Here is a 26632-nt window from a genome sequence, read left to right on the forward strand (position 1 = left end):
AACGCAATCAATAAATAGAGAGACAATGAATAAAGATCTTGAGAATAAATATATGAATAAAAACATAACAAAAAACATAACAAAAACTTTTAATTAAAAGCCAAAGAAACTGGGGCCGGTGCCCACTGTAGAGCCCCAGGCCATGGGCTCATTCTCACCTTTTACCTTTAGATAAATTTGCCTTTTCATGTGGGCCCCACATGAGTTGATGGACGGCTATTTGGGATTCATTTAGGTCACTCAGTTGAACCCCAATAAAATCAATCAGCACCATATAGACACCATATATGGACATGGTCTGGAACATACTGTCATTGATACCTATTCTGGGTTTTATTCAAGAAAGTTATCCAGATGAGCACTGGTGGACTGTTTAGTTATGACTAAATCAGAATGAAATGCCCTATAGAGTTCCTCTATATGTATATCTGGAATGAAGTGTCCTCATGGTGCCCTTTCAGTGGAAGAAAACGTAATAGTGCCCTGTAAAGAACCCTCAAAAATGAGAAAATATGATATGCCCTTTAAATGAGGAGGATGTAATGCAGTGCCCTATGATGGTGTTGTGATGGGGTGAGCTGGAGGTTCTGTATGGGTAAAAAAAAAAGGGAAAAAGTACAATTTAGGGCTTCCCTAAGTCTAACATACTGAAGTGCAGACTTGGGTGCTCTTTCAATGAAAAAGGTGCCGTATAGGGTGCACAGTATGGGAGAAAAACATTGTAAAGTGGGGGCCTATTGAATGCATCAGGTGACCTTTATATTTTTTCATCCCTGCCCCTGAGACAGCCTGAGTCCGCCACTGCAGATGACTCAGGAAATCAGCTTCTTAGATAAGATTGCTGACCTGCATTCAGAATTATGATCAACTTAGAAACACTAAATGTTTAAGTCCAATTCTTCAATGATGTGTGTAAATATTCATAATATAAAGGTCAAACATGACTGAGTGGTTCCTTATTTTTTGCATTTATTTTCTACAGCTTAGCAGAAATATAGTCCACCGCATCCAACTGTGCAAACCCAGGGTTGCTTGACACAAGAGATGTTCTCTGCAAATCTGCTGTCACGGCATGTTGCCCTGTCTGTCACCTCCCCCCATCACCTGTCATCATCACCTGTCATCTCCTAAACTCTGTGTAGCTTTTCACAACTCAGAAGCTAAAGTTAGTGACATGCAAAATGAAAAATTCAAAAGCAAATGACTTTCAAAGAAGAACATAATGTCATCTCAATGCATATTTGCATAATTGCAACAGGTTAATAATATAAATATATCATATACAGTATTTACAGTATGTGTGAAAAATTATATTATTGGTCTTGAATTAAACTTTTTCTTCAATTATCAGATAAATAAAACTGTTTATAGTATTAGAACAGCAGCAGTTTAAATAATAGCATGGCCTATTTTATGACGATAACACTGTGATAGCCATCAAACAGTTCTGTCCTCTTGTCACTGAAGTCATATGAACAGCTCCGGTCTTAAGGAAACACATGATGTATTGTGTGTCACATTTGTTGAGAATTTCGTGATAATAAAACTAGAAACTGTTACTTAACTGCAACAGAATCAAAAGAGGGCTGTTAAGAAATTCTGGTGAGCCAAACATTGGCCAACAGAAAAACAGATCAGACAGCAAAATAACAAAACAACAGAATCATGTTGTCCAGCATCAAAACTGCCTCTTCAAACACTATGTTGATCTAAATGCATCAAATGGCTTTTAGCCTTCATGAATATGTGGATGGAGGGTTTAGGGGTTGGACAGTTCTTAAAGGAAGGGTCATTTATTTGAGTGAGTCATAACCTTAAACCAGTCACATCAAAAAAATGATCAGTTTCATCACTGTTGGTGCTCTTTTGTCTTTTTTATTGGCGTATATAGTGCTGTGATGGTTTGGCAAAACTTTGGAAAGGCTTCACATAGGGAAACTTCTGTATTTTTCAACCTGGACTATATTTTCCCATCTTTTTGTGTCTAAGTGACTAATGGGGACAACAATTTCTGAAATTGTTCCAGTATTGAGTGAGAGCGCTTCAGCCGGCACCTTGGTTAGACACAACAACAAACAGACAGGATCAAGCAAAAGGTAAAGAAAAACATTTTATTTCTCAATATGGTCCTTTCCATAATGTTGTCAGACACTTTTATTAGACACAAGCACTTTTATTGGACGTACATTGATAGAAAGCTATTGCCCCATCAGATTACAATGCAGCCTGTTTTGCGGCTGCTGGCTGCAGTGCTCTCACTCAATACTGAACCAAATTCAAAAATTGTTGTCCCCATTAGTCACTTAGACACAAAAAGATGGGAAAATAGGGTTCAGGTTGAGAAATAGCGAAGTTTCCCTTTAAGTTGAGGTTGTATGAGGCCAAACTGGGTGTGAACCTGATGGGGGTTTGCATATTGTGGAGGGATACTGCCCTCTATTGGTAAAGCACAGTATTACTCCTATAAGACAACTCACCCTTACAAATTAAATAAAGTAAACAGCAAAAGACACAACTGGACAAAATACAGATATTAAAATGCATATAACGTGTTTAGTAACAGTACAGCTATGGATTTCTGTGTATTTTAAATTAAAAGGTAAACAAGTGCAAAAAAACAACAGTCTTTTACAGACATAACAGGAGACTCAGAGGTCATATGAACTGTTAACGTGTGCTGGTTTGTGTCTGTTTTTGTTCTTGTTATTAGGATTAATACTTTTAATAAAAATCAATACATAGCTTTATTGACTGAGTGTGCTTTGGCACATTTCTTGAAATATTTTTAATGTTCTTAGCACTGAAGATGCAAAACACTAAAGTTAACCTACAAAAGACTGTTACTCACCCAAAATATTAAGTTATTGAGTCAATGAATAAGTCATTGAAAATGAAACATTCCTGTGAAATTGTGTAAAACCAAGGTGGTTGAAATGATTTTGTCAGAATGACAGTGGACTCTGGAAGTGTGCTCCTCATCTCCTCATCTCCTCATCTTCAAACAGTCTTGTCCTTCATGTTTTCACTGACACTGAATGCCTGCTGCACCAGACTGTTATTTTCCTGAAGCACACTGAGTTGCTGTTGTGTATCAAAGTAAAAACTTTTCAGACACTGATTCAACAGTACAAGGTTTCACATTCCACTTTGTAAAACAAAAGAACACTTAGACTTGCATGTAATGTGAGGAAAAACAATTGTATTTTCCTGCAGTGGTCACACAACACAGTAAAATACAATAAACAGAACAAAACTGAAAATTAAAACAAAACATAGGTCTACTATATGCAGCAGTGTATCAAGAAAATAAAATCACAGTGCTGGGAATCACAGGACATCCTGTCACTCCTTTCTGCTTGGCTACAGATTATCGTCACCTCCTTGCAATGCAACTGGGGAAGCATTGTCTTGTATGCTGCAACCATCCTCTGCACACTTCTGCTGTTATGTCATCACAAGCAGCATCCAGTGCAGCAAGCAAAGACATTATATTTTGTGGTCGATGATCGTACACCTCCACTTTTATACCGCCGTTGCCCCCGTCCAATGTTCATCTGAGCAGGCTCCTCCATGTTCACAAGTTGTAGTAATTCTGTTGCGCTCAAGCTCTATAAATCTATAAAAACATACTCATGACTTACACATGTAAGCTAAGTGGACAGTACATGCCATTGGTTGATCTAAGATGTGAGAAACTCCCCATTTGTAAATGAAGTTTGAGTTTCACCTGACAACAAACTTATGGGTATAGCAGACTTTACAACCACTCTATATCAATGCAATATATGTAACATGGGCTCGGCTGATTTTGGCAATTAGATTGATTATTCTGCATGTGATGAATTACACAATGAAGGAATTCTAACATGTTTGAGAGTAAAACTATTCAACTGAGAAGAAACATGTACAACCAATAATTGTTTAAATTGTAGACAACTGTGATCAGTCATTTGCCTAAATGTGCCAAAACATTTGCAAATAGTGACAAAGAATGAGAAATGCTGTTTCTGATGTGTACAAAATGTGAAGAATTTCATGTATTGTTTTGATAACGTCAGCTGTTATTCGAGATCTGAGCCAAAGCAACTGAGAAAAACTGTGAGACTGTCACAACCTTTCAAACTTACTGTGCTTTCAGTTTTCTAGTAGTGTCACAAAAATAAGTGATAGCAGATTTATCTTTAAATTCAATTAGTAACATATTTGTCAAAATCAAATTTTAGTGGAGTTTATCACATTTCTCAACAACATGGTGTAAACACATTTACACCAAATGGGGAAAAAGTGAGTTTTCTGATCCACAGTTACTGAACATGCAGCAGGCAGAGATCAGAGAAAGATAATGTGAAAGTAAACTGTATGTGTTGGTTTGTTCAGAGAGAGAAGTGGACTTAGTGGATCGATTTTTACTGTACTTTAATTTATTTTAACTTTCAGTTTTAGATTACTGTCTTATATTAGGTACTTGGTGTGTATTGGAGACACACCACAAAGCTGAACTGAAAAAGGTGTGAATAAACTGTTGAAACACACATTTATGTGGCATGATTTTATTAAATTAGGTGTAAATTTAAATAAATCTTACTGTATTGCTAAGTGACTGTAAGTTACTCTCAATTAGAAATTACATAAAAATCAAAATATTTAGTGACTGCTGTCATATTGACGCAGTTCCTTTGACATTTGACTGTCTTGTCTTCAGCAACGACACAAGTTAAATGTTACTGCTTGAAGACAAATGAAGGTTTGTGCTGCTCGTTATACAAAGATGTTTTGAGAATTGTTTCACAAGAAGTGTTTCACAAAATGAGGTTAAGCAACTGAAAAAAACTGTACTGGATTGTGGAGCCGGTACAGGAGAGGTGCAGAGGAGTCTGTGCTGATCCAAACAACCACCAGAGGACAGTGTTGAACTTTAAAACAGATATAAATTGTTCAGTTGTGACACCTTGTGTTTAGTTTGAGGAATTTCAACATTAGTTGGAAAATTTCACATAACATTTCATAACATTAACTGGCTTCCAGGTCTGCTTTTTGAACAAGATTAGGTAAATTCACTTTAAGTTCTTACATAACATTCACCAGTCTAACACAATAACTTCCAAATTCACCAACATGCACCTTTTGTGACACTGAGCCAGAAACGGTCATGAACTTGTTTTCTATAATAAAACCAGACTCCTTATAAGGGACATTATTACTAAATTTGAATGTAATAACAAATCTTTGTGTTACATAAATTATCTTAAACTTCTATTTGGTAAATTCCACAATGTCTTTCCCAAACATTTTTTTCCTCTGGTTGAATCTAATTTGTACATTGATACTTCAAGACTGTTGACACTATTGTATTATGAAGAATTATTTTCTGTGTCCCCTGATTAACTTTATGTTGTCTTCCATTGTTATTATTGTTTACTCATTATTCTTGGATCTTATTTGATTATGTTGTAAGGATCTCATAGTGATTACTTTGTTTATTATTTTTATTTATTTTACATATTTTCTTATATTTGTATTTACTAGACATACAGTATAATTATGTTTTGCACAATGATATTTTGAATTGCACAAGAATGCACATTTTCTATTTAACTGCTAGATGTTTATATGTTCATGATGTTCAATAAAAAAAATTTAAAAAACAAGACATCAACTGGATGTGTTCAATGCGCCATCTTTTGTGTGCCACACAGGTTAAATATATTCATAAAAAGAGATAAATATTAGAAGCAATGCAGGTATATATCTAGAAGGGCGTCAGTGATACTGAACTCAGAGTGTAAGACTTCAAAGGCTCAACAACTCACACAACTTGGAAAAAAGTCTGCGGCATCTGAAAAAATATTGATTTGTTCAATTGAGAGAATATTTACAGTCCTCACGTGACCCAAGTCATGTGAGTGTTTGTACCTTTTTAAATCTTACTGACTTACTTCAGTGAAAGTGTTCTTCCAGTGTCTCTAATGGTAAGTGAGTGAACACCTCCTCCTCCTCCTCATTGTTTCTGTCCCTTTTCGGTGTTATGCCACTTTCAAACACAACACAAACAAACACAGACACTGAACATAGACACTACTATATCTGGGCCCTATTCTTCAAATGTGTTTAACTAATGCAGGCTAACATGCTGTTATCAGGTTAAAATAATCCTGTCAATTCTCATCCAGCTAATTTGTTTCTTTGAAGGCAGTTTGAGGATTGATTTGTTGATCCTGGATGACGTTATCTTGAATAACAAAGGCACAATAGGCACAAATCATGATCAGCATGTGCTAATCATGCAGTTACATAAGGTGGGTGTGTTGGGAACCCTCCCAGCATGCACTGGGACAAATGATTCATGCACATAAGTTTCATTTTATGTGTGTTCCTACATTGTGTTCTGCAATGTTCCTACTGTTCTCACACTTTCACAGATCAGTTAATCAGATATCACCAGTGAATGCAGTTAGACTGCAAGTGATGTTCTTATGAAAATCAATCATTATTAAAATATGTCAAAAAGCAGGATTACATACTGCATCATCTGGCTCTGCTGGTCTTTTAACAATCAGAAACTTTTATTTGAGTTTGTCTCTATCTCAAACTGAATTTGTATTGGTTCCTTTTTAGGGTACAAACTTTTATTTGGTTTTATATTTTTATCATGTATAAGTATTGTTAACTCTTCATCCTAGTGATATTAAAAAGAAATTGTGATAATTACAGCCGATCGTAATGGCTTATCAATAACCTACATGTCATCACTTAAACCATAATTATTTCCACATTCTTTCATTATAAATCTAAGAAAGTGGGACATTTGTATCTGAAAGTTCATGTATGTGGTTCACCCTAATACGTCTTGGTCATGATCCAGCTAGTTGTCAATAAAACTGCACTTTACCAGGTTTGGGTTTAAGGACTTGTTGCCATAACAACAGTTCCAGATTAATTTTAAGCCAGCTTTGAGGATCCAAAAAACTCCAGACTCATGTCAAATCATCAATACTCTAATCTGGATAACTCGGTTATCCATGTATGAAGACTGTGACACCGCCTCTGTGGGCTTTGGATTTGACTCTGTCACATCTGCCCACATCTGGCACACAAGTTATTAGGTCATTAAAGTAACTACAGTGTGTAAATGACTTTCTGATCATACTCTGGTATACCTAATTTGTTTTATCTGCATAATCAATGCTGTAGTGATGTCTGCTTTGCTTTGTTTTGTTCTTCTCTGCTTAAAATCTTTACTTCCTGCTTTTTGAGTTTCTGGAATATACAGTAGAAACATAATGAGGAGCAATATAAGGTAGTATTGCGTGACTGTTCCTCTTGTCGTACTTTTCCATGTTGCCTCTCAAACAATTTCTGTTGCCACAACAATACTACAAGTGATCCATCAGAAAATTCCAGTCCACATAGAGCTGTGTGACCCACAGTTCCTGTCAGATATTTGGCACGACTGTGGGATTTTTTGTAACCAAACATGACTATTCACTGATTTTGGCGCGGAAGCTGAGGGAGCAACTCTGCTTCAATATACATATAAATCTAACAATCTGCAATAAGCTGGTTAGCGTTTATAGTGTTGTGTATTTATAGAGTTGTACATGTGGCTGACTTGTCAAATGTGCAGTGAAGACACATGAATATGCACAAATAGATGCAGAACATTTGTAGAAATATCAGCCCTGTTGGTGGTTGAAACCTACTGTCATCATTTGATCTCTCTAGTTTGTAGTGATGATGCTACTCTTCGGTTCAGAGGGATTTTAAAATCAGAAGTTCCCTTTTATAGAAATAAAAATAGGTTTCCTTTATCAGAATAGATGCATGTGTCTGTCTTGAGGACAGGAACATAATTGTACAGTCAACCATCCTGTCTTTGACTGACTATGGAGATAGAATTCATCCTCATGCTCCTCGCTCTACCTTAAAACAACTCAATGCAGTTCATCATTGCGCTTTGTGCTTCATTTCAAGAGACAAATATCATGTTGGTCCTCACTGGCAACAAGAAGAGAACTATATTTATAAATGTGTCAGAAGCTCAGTATATCACTTCTCTTCTCAAATTTAAAACCACTGCTCACCAGATCTGATCTCAAGACTATTTAACTTTAGCTACCCGTCAATACCCGTAAATATTGAACTTGAGGAGACTGCCTTCCACTACTTTCCACCTCATAAATGGACTAAAATACAGATGATTATAAAACTTGAATGTCTCCTCCCACTGGCTGATGTTAAACGTTTAACTTCAAATCAAGGTCTCTCTAGGATCTAATAATAAAATATAAAAACCAGACCTGGTATGGACTCACCGGTAAACTTACTGTTCTGTCACAAACTGAGTAGATTATTTCTGATAAATGCTTGACAAATGGGTATAAGAAATGCACACACACACACACACACTGAAGCAAGCGCTTACACGTTTGTATTCATTTATCAATGTGGGAAACCTCCTGTGCTTGATTCTCAAACAACGGTGCAGGAATGCGGCCCTGGTGCTGACTCTTGGTCAGCCTTATCTGGCCCTGCATAATCTCTCCGAGGTGTTTGGGTTCCCAGCAAAAATACATACACATGCACATGCCAAAACATACCAGCATTTGGAGTGTATGCACACACACGAGGGGGGGGGGGGAGTGAGAAAGACAGAAAATTCCTGTAGAGGTTTTTGTTATGGAAAAACAATAGTAATGACAAATGTGTTGAACATACATGACAAATTCATAGGCGAGAACATGCATGCATACGTTTGTGGTTACGTGTGCGAGTGCTCTGGTTTATCTCTCGTTCCAGAGGAGAGTACATGAAATGTTCACGGTCCGCCAGAGGAGAGTGAGTGAGTGAGTATGCCAGCTCAAAATGTAAATGCATTGTCTTGGCTGTGGGCTTTCAGAGTCAAGTTAATACTTGTTTCTGCTGTCACACTGTACATGTGTGGAAAGTACCCGTCCTCGAGCTATGTAAATACACATTCTAAGTTTATGGATCGTAATAATTCACGTTTAGATAAGAGCAAAGCGGGAACAAAACAAGTACAAGAACAAAACAAGTACAGCACGTGACACCATCATACAATACATGCAGGGGGAAAGATGTTTTTCCTCCTACAGATGGCCACTTCTTACTTGGCAAAGTGGGTACAATGGCCCCTGCTCTGACCCTTGGACCCACTCATTTTTTGCCGCGTGACTGCCCCCCCCCCCCCTTGAGTCTAGACCAGGCCAGCTGTGGAACAACGGACCCCATTGTCTTCTGCTATATGAAACTGTTATGTAAGAAACAAGACAAGGAGTGAGATCACCATCTAACCAGCCAGTTGATACCCGCGCGCAACGCAGTTCACACCTCGCTGGCCCAGTCATGGATTAATGTGTGTGGAATGAAGGCAAAACGAAGAGAAGTGGATGTGGCGGTGAGGGGAAGTGAGGAGAGAAATCCAGCTCTGGATCTGAGAAGGTGTAAGCACTCGGAACAAAATACAATGTAAACAAATGACTGAACAGATTATGAGGGATTTGAAGAGCAAAAACCAGAACAAAGCCTCAACTTATTAGTCAGAAAATCTGTCTGTGGTTACATAACTCTCAAGAGACAAAAAAATATTTTAATACATTTAATAGTGCACTTTGATTAACCTGTACAGAAATAATATTAATAAAAAAGATAAAACATTTATTCAGTTCTGTAGCACAAAGCTTAACATTTACAATAAAATAAAATAAAATGGTATGATACAAAACAAACATATATCTGAGGTATAAATATATTTGTTTTAAATTAACTGTCATTGTCATGCGTTATTATTTGGCAGAGACACAGTTAAGGTACAAGCACTTATGATATGAACAATGACTTTAGTGAATTAATCATACAACTCAACATGAAAGATGCGAGCCCTCAGATTGAAGCGTGAGTGTTACGAATGACGAAGAAGGTCAACTTTGTTATGAGGACCCAAATCTCTTACTTCTTTTAAACACTGACAAAACAGTACACAGAGAGAAGCTTACACAAAGATATTTTTCCTTCCTTTTGAAATCACACAAACATTCAATCTGCCCTCTTCTTTACAGTAAAACCTGTAAAATCTCCACCTTTATAAAAGGACCTTTTGTTTTTTCTCTGTTTACATCTCATCTTTTCTCTTATAGGAATAGCTCGAGGTTTCTGTTGCAGGTTAGAACAGTTTTATTTCTGTTCTTGTGTACATCAAAACAACTGTGAAATCAATATTTTTCTTACTTCCCAAATGTATAGTTTAGTGTAAGTGACGTCAGGCCTACAACAATCTCAAAGAAATGGGAATCGACTGTGCTCTTAACAACAACCGCTAATGTTTTTCATAGTGAGGAAAAGCTTAAGATGGGACTTCTTTCAGGTTTCTCTAAATTTGGTCCATTAGATCTGTTGGTCTCCTGTAAAATATGTAACGTTTGCTGTCTACAACACTGAGCCACGCTCACAAACAGTTTCTTATGGGCTCTTACTGTTCTTGAAAGTCACAGAATGATTGGCTACTAATTTTGCCCATGTATCTTCCAACTTCCATGTCAAACTCAGTGCACATTGAAGCTGAATTTGCATTCTTTTTCTATTTTTATGTTTGTAAACGAGGCCCGTTTTTGATCGTTCTTTTCTTTTTGGTGAGCCAGCCACCGATTCTCATCTGTCTCTGCCTTCCTCTATTGAAACCCTAAAACCCTCTGTGCTATCAGCCACCTGTCATTTCACAATATCCTGCCTATTGTCTCCACTCAGTCTGCATATTACCGGCACATTCGCATCTTTCTTCACCCATGGATTCATCAATCAACTGACCATAATATTGTTTACTATTCCTCCTGTGCTTTGCTGTAACAGAAAAAGGGACAGAGGTAACACATGACAGACACCAACCGTTAGTGTGAACAGAATACTGTATGTACACATTATGCTGCGACTGGAAACCAGTGCAAGGAATATGTATTTATGTATCATTTGTTGTACTGAACACTCATGCAAACACACATACACAAGCACACGCACACACTCACACACACACATACATACGCACACACACACCTTGAATCCCCTTGCTTCTCAGAAGCAATAGCACCCCTTGGATAAAGTTTAAACCTCACATCCTGTATCAGTGACGTCATGTCCTTTGGCCCAGATAAATGTCTGTGTGACATGGCAGGACACGGAGTGCCCCCAAAGAACAGTTTTAAAGGATAACATCAGTCTCTTGTGATATAATCAGAGCAAAAAAGTCCTTCAATCCAGGATCCAGGGTTTGTACTTTAAATGTGTGTATAAAGAGGCTTGGACCCAGTCCACCTCTCTGTTGAAATGGGTGGAGTGAGTCATTTCAAATCCACAGTCGGATCCAAAAACAGTCTAGGCTTCAATGAAGTTGTTGAGACTATTGTTGCCCAAATTGCACACTGCTTTCTCATTTGTCCATGGACGCAGTAAATGAGTCACGTATCCGCGCCACCTCAGCAGCACACAAGTGTCCATACAGTTTATTGTACCACTCTGGGAAACGACCCCTGAAAAACAATGAAGATACACAGCGTTAGCAAATTTTGTCTCATTGAATCATCAGCTAAATTACTTTGATTGACCTAATAAAACATCTAAATCGTTCTCCCTCCTGTCGGTTATCTACTCACCTGCAGTCAATCCTGGAAATGTGTGTGAGTCTGGATTTGTTGGCTCCGCAGGGCTCGATAAAGTAGCGTGAGGTAAGGACATTTGCCCGGACGCCTACCGCTGGTGCCCCTTCATGGTCCACAGATGTACACACAAGTGCACATGCTCCTTTTGGCAAGTCTGTTAACCACGTTCTGGTTGAAAGAGTAAAGAGAGTTTGGTTTAAAAACATCATTAAATCAGAGGGAAATAGTGAAAAAACAGAACAGATTGAAGAAAAAAAGAGAAGTAAGATAGAGAAGGAGGAAGAGAAGGAAAATAGTCTACCTGAGCACCAGGTGGTCTCTGGTGGGATGTGGGGCCATGGTGTTCCTAACATACTGGTAGACCTCCGTCCTCTCGTCCAGGGTCTCCACCACCCGACTCTCGAGCAGGTCCTCGTCCCAGTGGCCCTGCTCCCGCAGCAGCCGTGTCAGGACCTCCTCAGGACTTGCAGGCACCTCTGCAGTCACCTTCCACAGACGCAGTGGAAAGCCATCATGCACCTGGAGAGACAGATGGAAAAGCCCAATTACTTAACATGCTGTTCTTTTATAAATTTTGGTGGCATTTTGTGCATTTATTTGATAGCCTGAAGTAGAGCAATGAGAGGAAATTAGGGGAGAAAGAAATTACATGCAATAATGGTTCTCAACCGAACGTGAAACGGAGATGTTGTGTTTAATGGTTGCAATTTAGATAAAGTTTTTGACAGGGGACCAAAGTAAAATGTTGGTCATGAGTCCTGAAGATAAGTCTGGGCAATAATTTAGTTTCATTATTTCTCTCCTTATAATTGTGTTGTGAAAAATTCTCAAACTGAGATAACATGTTTCACAGTTCTCATGGCTAAATGATTGATTAGGTACTTTTTTATCCAAATCTGTCACAGTGTGGGATCATGTTTTTTTTTCAGTACTTGAGATCATATATTTTTGAAAGTGAGCTGTAAGGGTTTAACATATATGAAATTCAAGTGTCTTATGCAAGCGTTTGGAACCTTCCTGATAATCTTATCAGTCATATTTACAGGAATTAGTTGTGGTAATCAAGACATAATTTTATGAACAACAGTTGGGCTGTGTTTCAAAACCCTGCATTGCCCTTTAGCCAAGTCAGCTGCTTCGTTCTGCCATCAGATGATAAAGAACACACATTCTCTCTCTGCCTTGTGACTCTCAAACTGGGGAAAAGATAAACCTCACACAGGGGCCTTGCACACCAGACACAGGAAATGTAGGCCTGGGATAATCGTGAAGTTGCGTATGTATGTACGAGTGTGTGTGTGACAAGCTGATGTCATTCTGGGATACAATCCAGGGCTGGGATGAGAATGAGAAGCCAAGGGCCAGGACGGTTTCACACGGACGTGTTTCTATACAGGAAACCCTAACTGCTGGTTTTCCACAAGATATTTAGAGAATGAGGAGAAAGGGAAGGGAAAAGACAGGAAACAGAGATAGTTGAAAAGACAGTGTGTGCTTCATGGATGGCGGCTTGTTTACACTCTGAAGACAGATTGACTGATGATCTGTTTTTACTCTCATTAATGAATCTTTCATGAATCTCAGTGCTTTTGCTTTGTGGCAGATTTATCACTGTATTCACTTTCTACCACAAACAAACACACTGAAAGCCATATCTGTTGAATGAATGATGTGTGAAACTGATACATAAGCAAGTGGGCTTACCTTCCTGTAGGCCAGCTCAGCATGCTCAGGGGTGGAGCAGCTGTCATAACCTTTGAACTTGTCTTTAGCCTCTTTGAGGAGGGCGTCGAGGCTTTCCTGTAGGTAAGCCCTGTAGCCTCCTTGCCCGGCCTCTTCACTTGAGAGCTCCTCCAAGCGTCGTGGCAGCAGAGCCTGCTCCACATACGAGTTCCTGCAGCGATTCATTTCCTCTGGGATCTGGGGGAGAGGTGGAGAAGGAGGACGATGAGAGTCAGAACATTTATTCGTACTGTAAATTACTATTGAGTCACTGGAGGCCATAAGCAGCTAAGGTGTGTGAGGATTAAATGTGTTTGATTTGGCTCTGCTTCCTCATTTGTGAAAATTATCAGTAAGTTTCTACAACATTACTTTTCTGACACTGAGCATATAAAGGATTAAAAACTTACAAATTAGAGTTACAAGTAAGATAAGAGTCATCAGCACTGTTTCTATGCCTCCTGATTCTTTTTTTGTCAGGCGTATCCATCTATTACACTAATTCCCTTAATTAATGGGAAATTGAATTAAGCATAATTTGTATAAGGATGCAAAATAATTAAATATGGGAACTACAGTGGTTCCTTAATTTGTTTATGTTTTGTCTATTTGCATGTGTTTTCTTAAGTGGCAGTGCGTGAGCTCTGAGGGCCACCATAGGAAACACACTACATGCTATTTTCATCTCCTTGTTTGCCTAGCTGACTCATTCTGACTCTCTATCTCTTCCTTTTGCTCTCTGTCTGTTTGTACGTGCAATCTTTCAGGTTTAATTGAATACTAACAATATTATTGTCTAAGAAAAGGCTTGTTGAAATGGAAGCAAATTACAGTCTGTCATTTCATAGGTCATCTTCCTTTTTATGGACCTCCATGAGCAAATAGAAATCTAATTAAAACAAAATAATTCAGGAGGTAATTGGGTTTGCTTGTTGTGTGATGCAACCATGACAGGAAGCCAGGAAGTTCTCCCACAATCTAATAAAGCTTTGAACAATAATGACACACAGTATGCAGCTCTTTAGCTTTTACTGTAGCATGTCAGATAAGACTGTGCTGGGCACAGGGCGTTGTTAGGTCGAATGGGATTGGAATTGGATTAGTAATCGCATAGTTTGCTGATTATTTCCTGTTTATCCGGTGAAGTGCTCTCCTTGTGGATGCACAGAACCAAACAGGCAGAGATGGATTCATCTTTGTGGGTTTTGTGGGGCTATGCTGTATTTGAACTTTCCTCAAAGAGGCTTGAGTTGGGTGTAAATGTACACAGAGACACAAAGTTAAGTCTAGTACTGTACAACGGAGGCATTTAAAGCAGTAGTTGGCACATTTACTTTATGTAATGATAACACTGTGTGAGCAAATAATAGCACGGACTGGATAAAGGAGTTATGTAACTTGGGCTATGTTTGTTTACAGGACAAACACTGAGACACAAGGTGTTTGGTAATGACATGGTACAGTGAGCCAGAGGTGACATTCATTCTGTAGCAAACACACTTTGATCGACTGCGTTTGTATGTGACGATATTAGCATTTTCAGCTCTGGTGTTGTTAAGCACTGACCCGGAAGAGTTTCCTGCACTCCTGTATCATGTGTGCCAGGCCATGAGTGGCAGCCAGGTTCTCATTCAGGTCTCTCTGGTCCGGCTTTCCCAGTGTCTGCTTCCTGTTCATCACCCTTTGACCAAGGAAGAGGAGAAAAAAGGGAGAGAAGTGGACACAGAAAGATTAGTAACAGCATCAATCGTCCACACAACGGGTGTAAAATGAAGAGGAAGTGCCAGGGGTTGAAGGTGGAAAGAAAGAAACAGTGTTTTGCTGTTTACACCTGATGAACTCTCTTCAAGCTTTTGACAAATGTGGAACAAAATATGTGTTTCTTAATTAGATAAAGATGTTTATGTAACCTTTCTATTTCCCATGTCTCTCTCTCTTCCTCCTCTCTCAAGCTTTGCTCTCTTCCTTTGTCTTCTCTGTCCTCCATCTACAATATCCTGCTTTTTTGTTTCTTTAGAGTGACCCTTTCCTGTTTTCACAATATACAGCATATTGCATGTTATATAAGCTGCCACTACAATGACTGCTAATGACTGTAATCAAAATAAAGGCAATGATATAATAAAATGAACTAATTACAGTGGCGTAGAAGCAGACATACACACACACACACACACACACACACACGCAGACACACACCTTGGTGAGGAGCTCTCCTTGCGACGCAGGGTGTTGAGGTGGAAGAGGGACGGGGCCAGACAGACAGCCAGGTTGGTGGGGGTCATCTGGTTCTCGGCCACGCTGGCAGTCACGTCGCTCAGCAGGCACAGCAGCGTCCGCAGCGCCTCTCGGTTCTCATCGGGCAGCAGCAGCACGGCTGCACGTGCTGCCTGCAGACGGAGCTCTTTAGGCATGTCTGGAGAGAGGAAGAGAGAAGATGTCATGGTTCTTTTCCAATATTATATATTATATGCAGAAAATTACTACTAACAACTACAACATGTCATCTTTTTTGTGTCTGATGGTTTACACAGGAAGGAGTTTGTATAGGGCCTTCCTTTCGCCTGCCTGGAATGAGTTATGAAGGGATCTGTGTCGACCTAAGTGGGTTATATAAGCCTGTATGTGTGTGTCTGCTGTATGCTTCATGCTTCATACTTCATGCACAGGACTGGTTTTGTTTCACCTTATATAAACAGTTCCTAATGCTACCATTACAATCATAATGTAACAGAGCTTGAGAGGATGTCCATGTTAACAGTGAGTCAAAGAGGGATGAGGCAATACTGTAGCAGCAGTGTGGATTTACGGTATCACATATATCACCTCATTCCACAGGTATTTACCGGACTCATCGTGTTTGTTTTCTTTGTACAGTTTTACAATTACTTGCTCCACAGCAGGCAAGCATCTACAGCTCTAAAACAATACCATCTTGTGTATTCCTACACACAATCCTCCCACAGATGTGTATGACTCTGTAGGATTTTGTGTTTATACTTGAAATGTACGTGTGTGTGTGTGTGTGTATTCTTACACTGATAGATCTGGAGGAAGGTCTCAGACAGTTTGCTAGTTAGCAGGGGTTCGGGCAAATCTCTGAAGTACTGCTTCAGCATGTCTGCAACATCATACGCTGATTGGCCCTCGTAGTTGACTCCTCCGCCATCTGCACCGCTCGCCTCATTCATCTGACGCAGAGCTTGGATACGAGATTTAACTCCTGATTTCCTGAAAAGACCCACCTGAACACAGAGAGAAATGGTTACATCATGTGAAGAAAGTTAGCTTTGAACTATAAATCCCTTATTAGTCTCAGTATTACCCTGAATATAATATTTGATCTTATCATTAGGGTGTATCAGAAATAATTCATGTGCCCAAAGCAAACAAAAAAGTCCTTTGAAGCTTTGGGAGTATATTGTTGAAAAAAATATTCTTGACTGATCCCCAAAATCCAGAGCTTACAGTCAATATGGTTACATCACAACAGATCCTGTTGACTGTATTTACATAAAGTTCCCATGAAACCCTGTAAGCATTCTTGTACTGACATTGTGTAGGACCTCATCAGTGGCCTTTTAAGGCTGCACAAAATGGCAATGTTGGGGAGGAAAAGAGAAAAAGGCCATTGGCTTGTCCAGCCTGAATACTTTCCATGAGATTTCACAACTTCCAAACAGAGGCGCCTTGTCCTGCTTTGAAAAGGACACCATCACTCTCTTTTCTGTTTTGCCCTCCGTTAATAGCTATTTTCTCCCTTTCCCCTCTTTTTTTTTCTCTTTTGAATGTACACATGCACTCTTATCTTAATCTTTCATACTGTCTCTGGATTAAACAGAAAGACACAGCCGACTTAACAGCTGCACACTTTGACTCTCCCCAGGCCTCCTTGCAGCGTATGTGTGACAGGGAGAAGAGAAAAAGGGGGAAAGACAGAAACCGTATACACACACTGACTAAGTAGGTATCACACTTTTTCCGATTCACTGCTCTGTCTTATGTAAGATCCCATGAAAAAAATCTCAGATAAATATTTGACTGATTGCAGATGTCCTAAAATTCAGATATTATGTAACTTAAGCACCTTAAAGAAGGTTTTTCTCTTAAGCCAGGCTCAGACTACAGGAATTTTGGGCTGAATTATTCTCGATTCACCTCTCCCAACAAGCAGAGGAGAATTCCGGTCTGGGACCTTGGTCGGTACCGATGTGATGTGAAACTGAAAATTGTACTATAAGCTAAATGACCGGCTGGCAGAAATTTCCTAATCCATTGGAACAGTTGCATGTATATACACAGGATTAGAAAACTGTCCATATATAATATGTGTGTTTATTTGTGTACTGTATGTTACCTGGTCAAGACATTGGTTACGTAAGTAGCGCATGGCTTGCTGAATTCCCTGAGGGAGGGGTTGGCCTGTCCGCTGGACTATGACTTGTAGTGGCACACCGAACACATTCCTGTCTTTGTAGTCACGCACCTTGATCCGCTTCATAAACTTTGGCACAGCCCTGCAACACACAAGAAAAGTAGCTCATCAATATCTGCTACAAGGAATATTGACATAAACATGAGTCTTGCATTTAGCAAAGGATTCCTTTGACAAGGTTAACAATTTGATATGGCTGCATTAATTCCTACTTGTTACTGATGTATGAATCAAGATTTGGCTTGATTCTGTGCTACAAAGGTCCATGCAGAGGCTACTTTTTAATAAACAGCAACACATCATACAATAACCAGGATTAACCAGATCTGTACAAAACCCTACTGACATTAGAGATTTTGACTCACAAGACGGATTTGTTCACAATCTCTGACACAGTTGTCCATTTAGTTCATATTTAATAAAAAACACTGCGTCCCCAGTCGAATTGCTACAGTTGACTACAGCCTGTCTACCTAAGTGTGTGTGTTTGTGAGTATTTTATGTGTGTGTGTGCATGGAGGAAACCACGAGGGAGAATAGCGGGGGGGGGAGTGGGATGTTCGCCAGGGTGTCAAAAGGGGAGCAGGTCCCACTGCTTTATACATCTGCACAATGAGCCTGTCTCACTATTTGAAACTGTGTGTGTGCATGCGTACTTGGGTGGAAGTGAACAGCAAGTCCACACAAACCCAGTTGACACATCCAACTCTGACCGTTTCATAACGTGCCCACAGACATATGTCTGTCAGCCTGCCCCAGCCTGTCATAAGACTGTCATAATACTTTCTATTTCTGTCCAAGGAAGGTTTGATTTTGATGTGATTTTTCACATTTAGTTAATTTTCTTCATTTGACCTTTAAAAAATATCGCACCAGATGTTACAAAACAGGTAGTGCTGGGTAATTGCTCATGTTTATTTGACCCATATTACTACACATAAACTACTATTTTGACTGTGAAGAATGTCCAGCAATCTGTTTTATGGTCAACGCTGTTTAGTCTTTAACTTGCTGGCAAAAGTAAGGCCAATAGCTACTGCAAGATCTCAAAAGCCAAAAGGATGGTACTCAAAAAGATATTGGGTGTGGTTGGATAATCATGAGCAGCATATAGAGTGAGTTCAGACAAGTGTTCCAGACTAAAGAGAGAAGGTAATGGTGGAGGGATAATTGTGTTGAGGCAGATCTCTCCAGCCTCCAGCTCTTGTAACACCATGCGTGTGAACTGCCATGATTGCTCTGTTGAGAAAAAGACAATGTACACCCCTTCCCAGCAATTACAGGCCTGGGAAAAGAATGTGAAACCCAACCTCTGCGGACAGCCGTCACCACACTATACAACAACCTGCAGATGGAGGGGATTTGGAGACGGGTGGGACGAAGGGGTAGAATGGATGGACGGCTGAATGGATAAATTCAAGGGCATTATGAAGAACAACTAATCAGACCCAGACAGTATTTTACAGGTATTAAAATAAAAATCCATATGTAAAAAATAAAAAAATTACTTACTTATATAACATATTATATGCACTTTGTTTGTTCTTTACATAAACCATCTATTTTCCTCCAGTCCACTCACCAGCTGAAGCCATGTTTGTTTGTAGGGGTGTGCCTCTCCAGCAGAGCAGTGAGCTGCAGCAGAGAAAGCTTCTGGAGGAGATTCATCTGTAGCACAGACTGACAGCTAATCTGGAGCTGGGCGGAGGCCAAGCTGGGCCGATGGGAGTTCTGGAAGCTCGGCCAGCGGAGTTTCTGTGGTCTGGAGTACGGGGAAAGGGAAAGAGAAGAGGAGGGCACAAATGGAGATGTGAGAAGAAGAATGTTGATTGAAAAAAAGCAGTTTACCTCTTGGAATCTGCATCATGCTTTTGTGAACACGTAAACTTAGAAAATAACACAAAGCCACACAGTTTTTCCAGTATTATCCTCCAAGTGATCAGTTTAGGGATTACAGGGATTTATGCACACATTAATCAAGAGATTGTCTAAAAGGCTAAAACTCAAGCCCCCCAAATGTAATTCGGCTTGTGGATTCCTGAAGCAACAGAAATAGTCCCCATGGAGACCAAGCAGCATTCCAGAGGATTCAGCACCATTACGTAAGGAGAGAAGTCTCAGCGCGTCCCCACGTTTATCCTTTGCTGTCACTTTCTATAGAAAACTCTTTTTTTATTGGTACCTCAGTGTTTGTCTTTCTATTGGACTCAGATTTGCTTTGTTGTCCTTGGATTTTCATGCAACAAGTTAAAAAAAAAAGTTTACCAGAAGAAGGCTGAAAGCACAAGACTGTTTGGAAGCAGCAATTTGGATAATATTTTTCTATCTTAAAAAATCAGTACACCCAGATAACAAAAAGTTATATAAAATAACTGCTTTCATGGGAACTGCTTTCCACTTAAAAAAAAAGAAAATATAGTCTCTATGAAAACCGAGTATGCACAGACAACGGGGTCTGTGGATAATCCAGAGTAGCAGGGACACCATTTTTGGAAATAAAATATTGCGGAAGAGGCATAAATGTGGATATCTCAAAACCATGACAAGTGAGAAAATATGCTTTTTCATAATTTGGGTGAATTGACCCTTTAATGGTTATACAGCACTGGTAACACACCTGCTGGTTCTTGTTAAAGATGCTCCAACACCAGAATCTCTTCTCTCTCTCATCCCCTCCTCTCCTTCGCCCAGTGGGTTTCCTGTGCTGTCTTGGTCACTTCCGTTCTCCGTCTCCTCCAGTCGGTTCTGCAGAGGAGAGGACGGGCACGGGGAGGCTGAATCCAATGCCGAATCCGAGTCTCCCTCCTCCTCTTCATCCTCCTCCTCCTCCTCCTCTTCACCGGCCACAGCCTCTGACCAGGCGTTAACAAAACGCTGCAGGCCGCTGACATGTTGTAGCACTTCCTCCAGTTTGCGCTCATCCCCCTCTTCCTCCTCCACGTCCTCTTCTCTCTCAGTGTGAGGGACGTTGTCATAAAAACTGAGCCGGCTGTCCACAGAGCCTGAAGAGCCACGACGCTGACGTCTGCTTTGCCGTCCTCTGAGGATCACTGAGTTCCCATTATCATTTACATTGTTGTTGCGTGAACTCCCGTCCTGCAGGGCTTTGGGGAAAGTTCCGGGCTTGTGACCTTCTGGTAAATAAAAGAAGATCATGCTGTCCTCTTCCTCCTCTTCCTCCTCCTCCGCTTGTCTGCTATTGTCTCGAACACTGCGGTTGTTCCTACGGTTCTGCTCATGAACTGTCATCCCATTACTAGCTTGGCATGGGATGGCCGGGGCAGATTTGGGTGGGGGTGTTGGCTGTCGGTCTGAAGCTTGCTGGGGAACGCTGAAAGGATCAAAACCCTCTAAATACATTCCTCCTCTCTTACTAGAGCCTGCTGCTGTGCTGTGGCTGCGAGCGCGAGTCACTGGGCTTGGTGTGCTCACTGCACTTCCACTGCTGGCTTCAGATTGGCTGCTCCCAGTACTTCCAGTGCTGCCATTACTGGTCTGAGTGGAGTAGGATACGGAGCGATTCCGGTTAAGTGTCATAGTCTGAGTAGGATTGCGGTGGTGATTGAGGTTCTGGTTGAGGTTGATACTGGAGATGTCCACACAGTTGAGCCTCCGCAACTTGTCGTCATCCAGACCCTCTTTGATAACAGGGCCACTGATTTCTATCTTCCCTCCACTGGTGCTCCCCTTCTTCTTTCTCTTGGAGGAGGTGCCGCTGCGGAGCCGTAGACTCTCCATCCTCTTGAGGAAGCTCTTAGCTCGTGAGCGTGTGCTTTTGCCACTGATGCCGCCACGGTCCAGACTTCCTCCTAGTCCTCCCATTCCTGTTTTCACATCAAAGGTGAACTGTCCGAGTGTCTCCAGGGGTGATGGAGGCAACCCATCAGACAGAGAGTCCTCATTGGCACATCCTGACCCGCCTGTGCCTGAGGATGAACACATGCTAGCTACAGAGCTGGCACGGGTGGCACCAGCTGGTGCAGCTTCATTTGGTAAATGTAGGGTGGCACCGTGGCTCTTCTCCTCTCCTCTTCCTCCACTCCCGCTGCTATGGATGGAGCCCACTTCAGGCTGTTCACTAAGATCAGTCAGCACACTCTCTGAACTGTTTCCTTCACGTAGGGTGAGCTTGCTTTTCTGGGATGCTTGGTCCTTCGGGAATGGAGGTTGGGCGTCATCTGTGTGCAGTGTGGAGAAAACCTCTAGCTCCTCCATACGGGACCAGCGCTTGCTGTCCCTCTGGAAGGTCCAGCGTCCACTGATGGCACAAGGCTCATCCTCATCTGAGTCCTCGCTCTGGATAAGAAAGAAGGAGGGGATAAGGGAGAGAAAGAAAGAGCGAGAAGGGAAGGAAAATAGAGAGGGAGGGAGAGGAACAGTTAGAGAACATTAGGCACTGCTATGTTTTCCATTTCTTTTCCAACATTCCTCACTTTGATCCAGGAAACTTTCTGGACTTATGGAATTTATCTTATAATTGTACTTACTGTTAACTATATGAAATATACTGATATATGATGGTTTTCAAATGCTTACACAACCCAAGAACCTTTACATACAAACTTCTAATGAAGAATTCACTTCTTTAAGTGTTTCTCAGAAGATATTTAACAGCAATTATGTTATAAGACAAACGTTTTGCATAATATAACAATTGAGGTCTTGTGATGAAGCATATGTCTTGATGAAGCAAAGCTATCCATAGGTCAGCTAGTAAACACGTCTCAATCACTTCCTGACTTCATGGACAATACATACACAAGACAAAGAAAAAAGAGGCCATTACTGAGCCACATATACCACAAATGCACCTTTGCAAAATGCACACACCTCCCCCAGTTTGGTTAATCTATCTCAGGCCCTGGAGGGAGTTCAGGAAATTCCATTATGACCCCCATAGCTCACAATGCAGCCAGCCAGACTAGGGTCATTCCCCCCCTACAGTTTTTATCCCCTCTGTCTGTACGTATGCACACACACATGGAGTGTGAGACAGTGTCACTGATACACTGCAACTGTCATTCCTTATTTTCCTTATCCGTGACAGAGATATCCACCCTCTCTAAAACACACACACACACACACACACACACACACACACACACACAAGCTGGGCTGGGAGATTCCACAGGTGACTTCTTCCCAGTTTCCAATCACAGTCCAAAGCCCATATAAACAAACCACAGACCACAATTTAACCACCCCCTTCTCTTCATCTTTCAAAAGCCCTATCTATAATCTGAATCCCCCCAAACCATGAAAACGTTCTTGTATATGTCCAAATGAAAAGTTTAAGAAGCAATCGACTAGAGAAGATTTTAAGCAACAAATAACTTGTGCCAGGAAATTAGCACTTTGAATAAAAGATTCCAGTAGAAAAATAATCAAATCCACAAAATCCATGTTCCACTGCTTGTGTGCCAGTGTTCCATTTTTCACTGCTCACATGGGCTCCACATAAAGGCATCATTAATTATATGTTTTGCAGTGGAAACATGATGTAATTTCAAATAAAAATGAACAAAGAGTGCGATCTATCCCTGCTACAAACAGGGCTTTTTATTAAAGTCAATGATTCAAGGGGGACAACATGAGATTTTCATGACATTTTCAGATTCCATGGTGGCTTGTTTCTCAAGTTATGTTGGCTGGAATGTGAGATAACGGTAGTATGCTGTTCGTTGTGAATAGAGAGCGGCTGATAGGCCAATAGAGCTTTGACCATTTGTCAACATTCTGGAGATATCTTATCCTCAAACCATCAAACCACCAAAGCATTCACTGCAACACTGGACGTCACAGCAGCCGGCAGAATGAAAACTATTTATTATTACAATAAGAGATACAAGGAGCAAATGAGAAAGAACAAGAGACATGGAGATGGAGATTTAAGACAGAGGGAATGTTAAGACATGAGGAGATCAATGCATTCCTAAGCTGTCTAGGTGGGGGGGTGGTGTCGTCCCACACAAAGATGGCAAATAACCTCTTTGACTCCTCTACTCTTCTCTGTTGACTCCTGAAATGAAAGGTGACACAGAAAAGGTCATCCTAATGAATACCACCACACATGGAACAAGGATGTTACTATGTAGCACTTAAGGCCATTAGGGAATTAAGGTTGATTTGTGTGAAAGGGAGCAATTCTTGTCACAAAGTGACACTGTATCTCTGACTAGACACTCTAATTTATGTGAAACATGCATGGTCTAAAATCGGATATTCACGGAATTAGCCTCCTTTCTTTGAAGAGGAAAAACACTTTCCAAGAGGTCAGTTTCCTTGAAGGAGAAATCTGATGGTGAAGGGCGTCTAATTTATTGTAAAAACATGATATCGCATGCACTCAAAGACCCTTACGTGCATCATCACGGACAAAAGATGTATGGTGGTTCATTCTGCAAGAGTGCCACAAAAGCAGCGTACTAATTCCTTTTATGGTGAGCCAGAAGTATGAGGAAGTATTTGAGAAAGAAGGGGAGCACGCCTTGAGTAGGGGGAGGTCCTGGTGATTGCAACCCCTTCATTTAGACATTAAAGCTATCCTCCTTCCCCCTAGGGTCCTCACAACCCACTTCATACAGAAATAAACCCAACAGGTGCCTTCTCATTAAACAAGATGAGAGAAAACACAGCTTCGCCCTGTGGCCAAGAGTGAACTGATGGTTGAGGTGAGGAAACGCAATTGTGGTTGAGGAGATGTGTGGAGGGGCTTTTCAGAGAGGAGTGGAGTTCATGTGTGTGCATGTGCACTTAAACTTACTCGTTTTCTTTGTGGTGATATCTCAAGTCTCATTAGAGCGCACTTGTTGAGGGTGTTCAGTCTCCTGCAAACACGAAAAACACACACATTCCAAACAGATTACATTTAAAACAGGATTTTTTAAAAGAATTTAAATATTCTAGCCCCCTAATTTTGAAACCTCTCACCACTCTGACATGGCCAAGAGGATGTATGATAGAAGAAAGGATGAAACAAGATGAAAAACAGAAGAGGGGAAGAGAGAGACAGAGGAGGAGCTTGGGTGCACCCAGGCTGGCTAATGACCTGCTGAAGGATAATCCCCACATGAGCGGGAAGAGAATGAGAGGGAGACAGAAAAGGAGAGACAGAGGAGAATGAAATCTGCTGGAGTGGCGACGAAAACCTGGGAAGGGGACAGAAAGCTTATCCCCCCCAGCCACCTGGAGAAGGGGAGTGAGGGTGGTGGGGTCCACCCTCTGGAGAGCTCTTAGAGCAGATCATGTAACAATGGAGAGATGAAGGGATGGAAACTGAGGGATAGTTGGGGGTGGTGAAAGGCTAGGAGAGGAGACATTGAGATGATAGCTTCCAGATGTATGGAGGGACACCTGCTGTGGTTTATTACTGAAAGTTGGAATTTGATGAAGGAGTCAACTCCATTAAAGAGCCGTTAACCTCCTCCTCATATGCTAATTAATATGCCAGTGCCACCAGCAAGGATGCAATCCCAGCCTCCTCTATTGTTACTTTATTTCATTCTTACTTTGACTGCTATTTAGCCCTTTCTCACGAACATTAAGGCGACACAATGGATGCTGGAAACATCAAATAAACAAAGCTTTGAATCAATTTCCTCTCAAGTTGTGGATTGGCAACATGTCTTATGTCTCCTACAACATGAAAAGCAGGACTGAATGTAAAGAGCATTGCGTGACTGCAGCAACCTGCAGTGAGATATGTGCTTTGCAGGGCGATACAAAAGACTCTAATGACTGAAGTAAACGCTATCAGCCCCAAAGAAAAAAAAAAAGAAAATAAAGAGAGCAGAGGATATGGACATAGAAAACCAAGTGGGGAGAGGAAAAGTTGCATGTCTCCAAAGTGCTTATCGTGCCATTCTTTCATCTCATCAGAAACTTTCCAAAGCATGCCTCCTTTTGAAGTCATGCTTTCATGGTTTCATTTGGGGGGAAACAAGAGATAGTGTAGAAAAGATGAAGAGGAAGAATAAGAAGAATTATGTATGACATCAGAAGAAAGAGAAAGGAGGACAAAAGGGTCGGTATGACTTGTAATTTCACCTGCAGAGAGCCTCAATAGCATCCCGATCGAGAAAGTCGTGGTCTCTGGTGACCGAAGAGATGTCAATAGGAAACTGACCATCTAAAGAGAGAGAGAGAGTCAGGTTAGTGAGGGCATCTCCCTGCTACTGATTGGCTCAATGTGTTCAGATAAAACCGAAGATACAACCCCTAGCCCTAAAACACCCACCCACTCAAACACCCGCCAAGGCCTTCCGTCCCACCTTCTCCCCCATACAGCCTTGATGAAAAGCTAAAAGAGGAAGTAGCGTCTTAGCCGACCAAACAAACACAGCTGCAGCTTTCAGAGCCGGCAGGCAGGGGGGATGTGGAGCACAGAGGGAGAGAACAGGGGATTGATTGAAGAATGACAATAGGTACTCCACCGCTGCTCAGAGCTCCTACTTCCTCTTCTCCTTCTCGTTCTTTCTCTCAGGTCTACCTCATTAATAGGATTACTTATTCACCGAGTCACAAAATTAGTAATGGCGCCTGGTTAACATGAAGAATAGATCAACAAAACACTCAGGAAATAAAGCAAGTTTAGGTATAAGGATGAACACTTTTTTTAAAATTATTTGCTGGAATGCCTTGACCCAACCCAAAATGGGAATCTTGCATCCAAACCCTCAGGGGGATTAGTGATAAGAAAATGCTATTCAGGGGAGGCCAGCACCTTTAGCCTACTGTACTGAAACAGGCCTATCAGTCTGCTTATCTTTAGTGGGGCAATAGTCTTGACAGCACAGACAATAGAGATTGT

At 40.9% G+C, this 26632-nt stretch overlaps 1 protein-coding gene across 5 annotated transcripts in view; it reads right to left on the reverse strand.

Moving 5' to 3' along the window:
• Positions 1-9602: 9602 nt before the first annotated feature.
• Positions 9603-26632, reverse strand: part of dlc1 (DLC1 Rho GTPase activating protein) — an 89698-nt gene continuing 72668 nt past the window's right edge. For all 5 annotated transcript variants that reach the window (XM_067584691.1, XM_067584688.1, XM_067584689.1 and 2 more), the window contains 12 exons: positions 25870-25951; positions 24587-24650; positions 20441-22119; positions 19406-19585; positions 17746-17905; positions 16426-16633; positions 15588-15804; positions 14955-15069; positions 13371-13586; positions 11968-12185; positions 11661-11834; positions 9603-11537 (listed from right to left, as the gene is read on the reverse strand). In XM_067584691.1, coding sequence (XP_067440792.1) covers positions 11438-11537; positions 11661-11834; positions 11968-12185; positions 13371-13586; positions 14955-15069; positions 15588-15804; positions 16426-16633; positions 17746-17905; positions 19406-19585; positions 20441-22119; positions 24587-24650; positions 25870-25951 — 3413 coding nt within the window. In that variant the 3' untranslated portion in view covers positions 9603-11437. The remainder of the gene's footprint in view (positions 11538-11660; positions 11835-11967; positions 12186-13370; positions 13587-14954; positions 15070-15587; positions 15805-16425; positions 16634-17745; positions 17906-19405; positions 19586-20440; positions 22120-24586; positions 24651-25869; positions 25952-26632) is intronic.

This window comes from Thunnus thynnus, chromosome 3, assembly GCF_963924715.1.
Source record: "Thunnus thynnus chromosome 3, fThuThy2.1, whole genome shotgun sequence".
NCBI classification, from domain to species: Eukaryota; Metazoa; Chordata; class Actinopteri; order Scombriformes; family Scombridae; genus Thunnus; species Thunnus thynnus.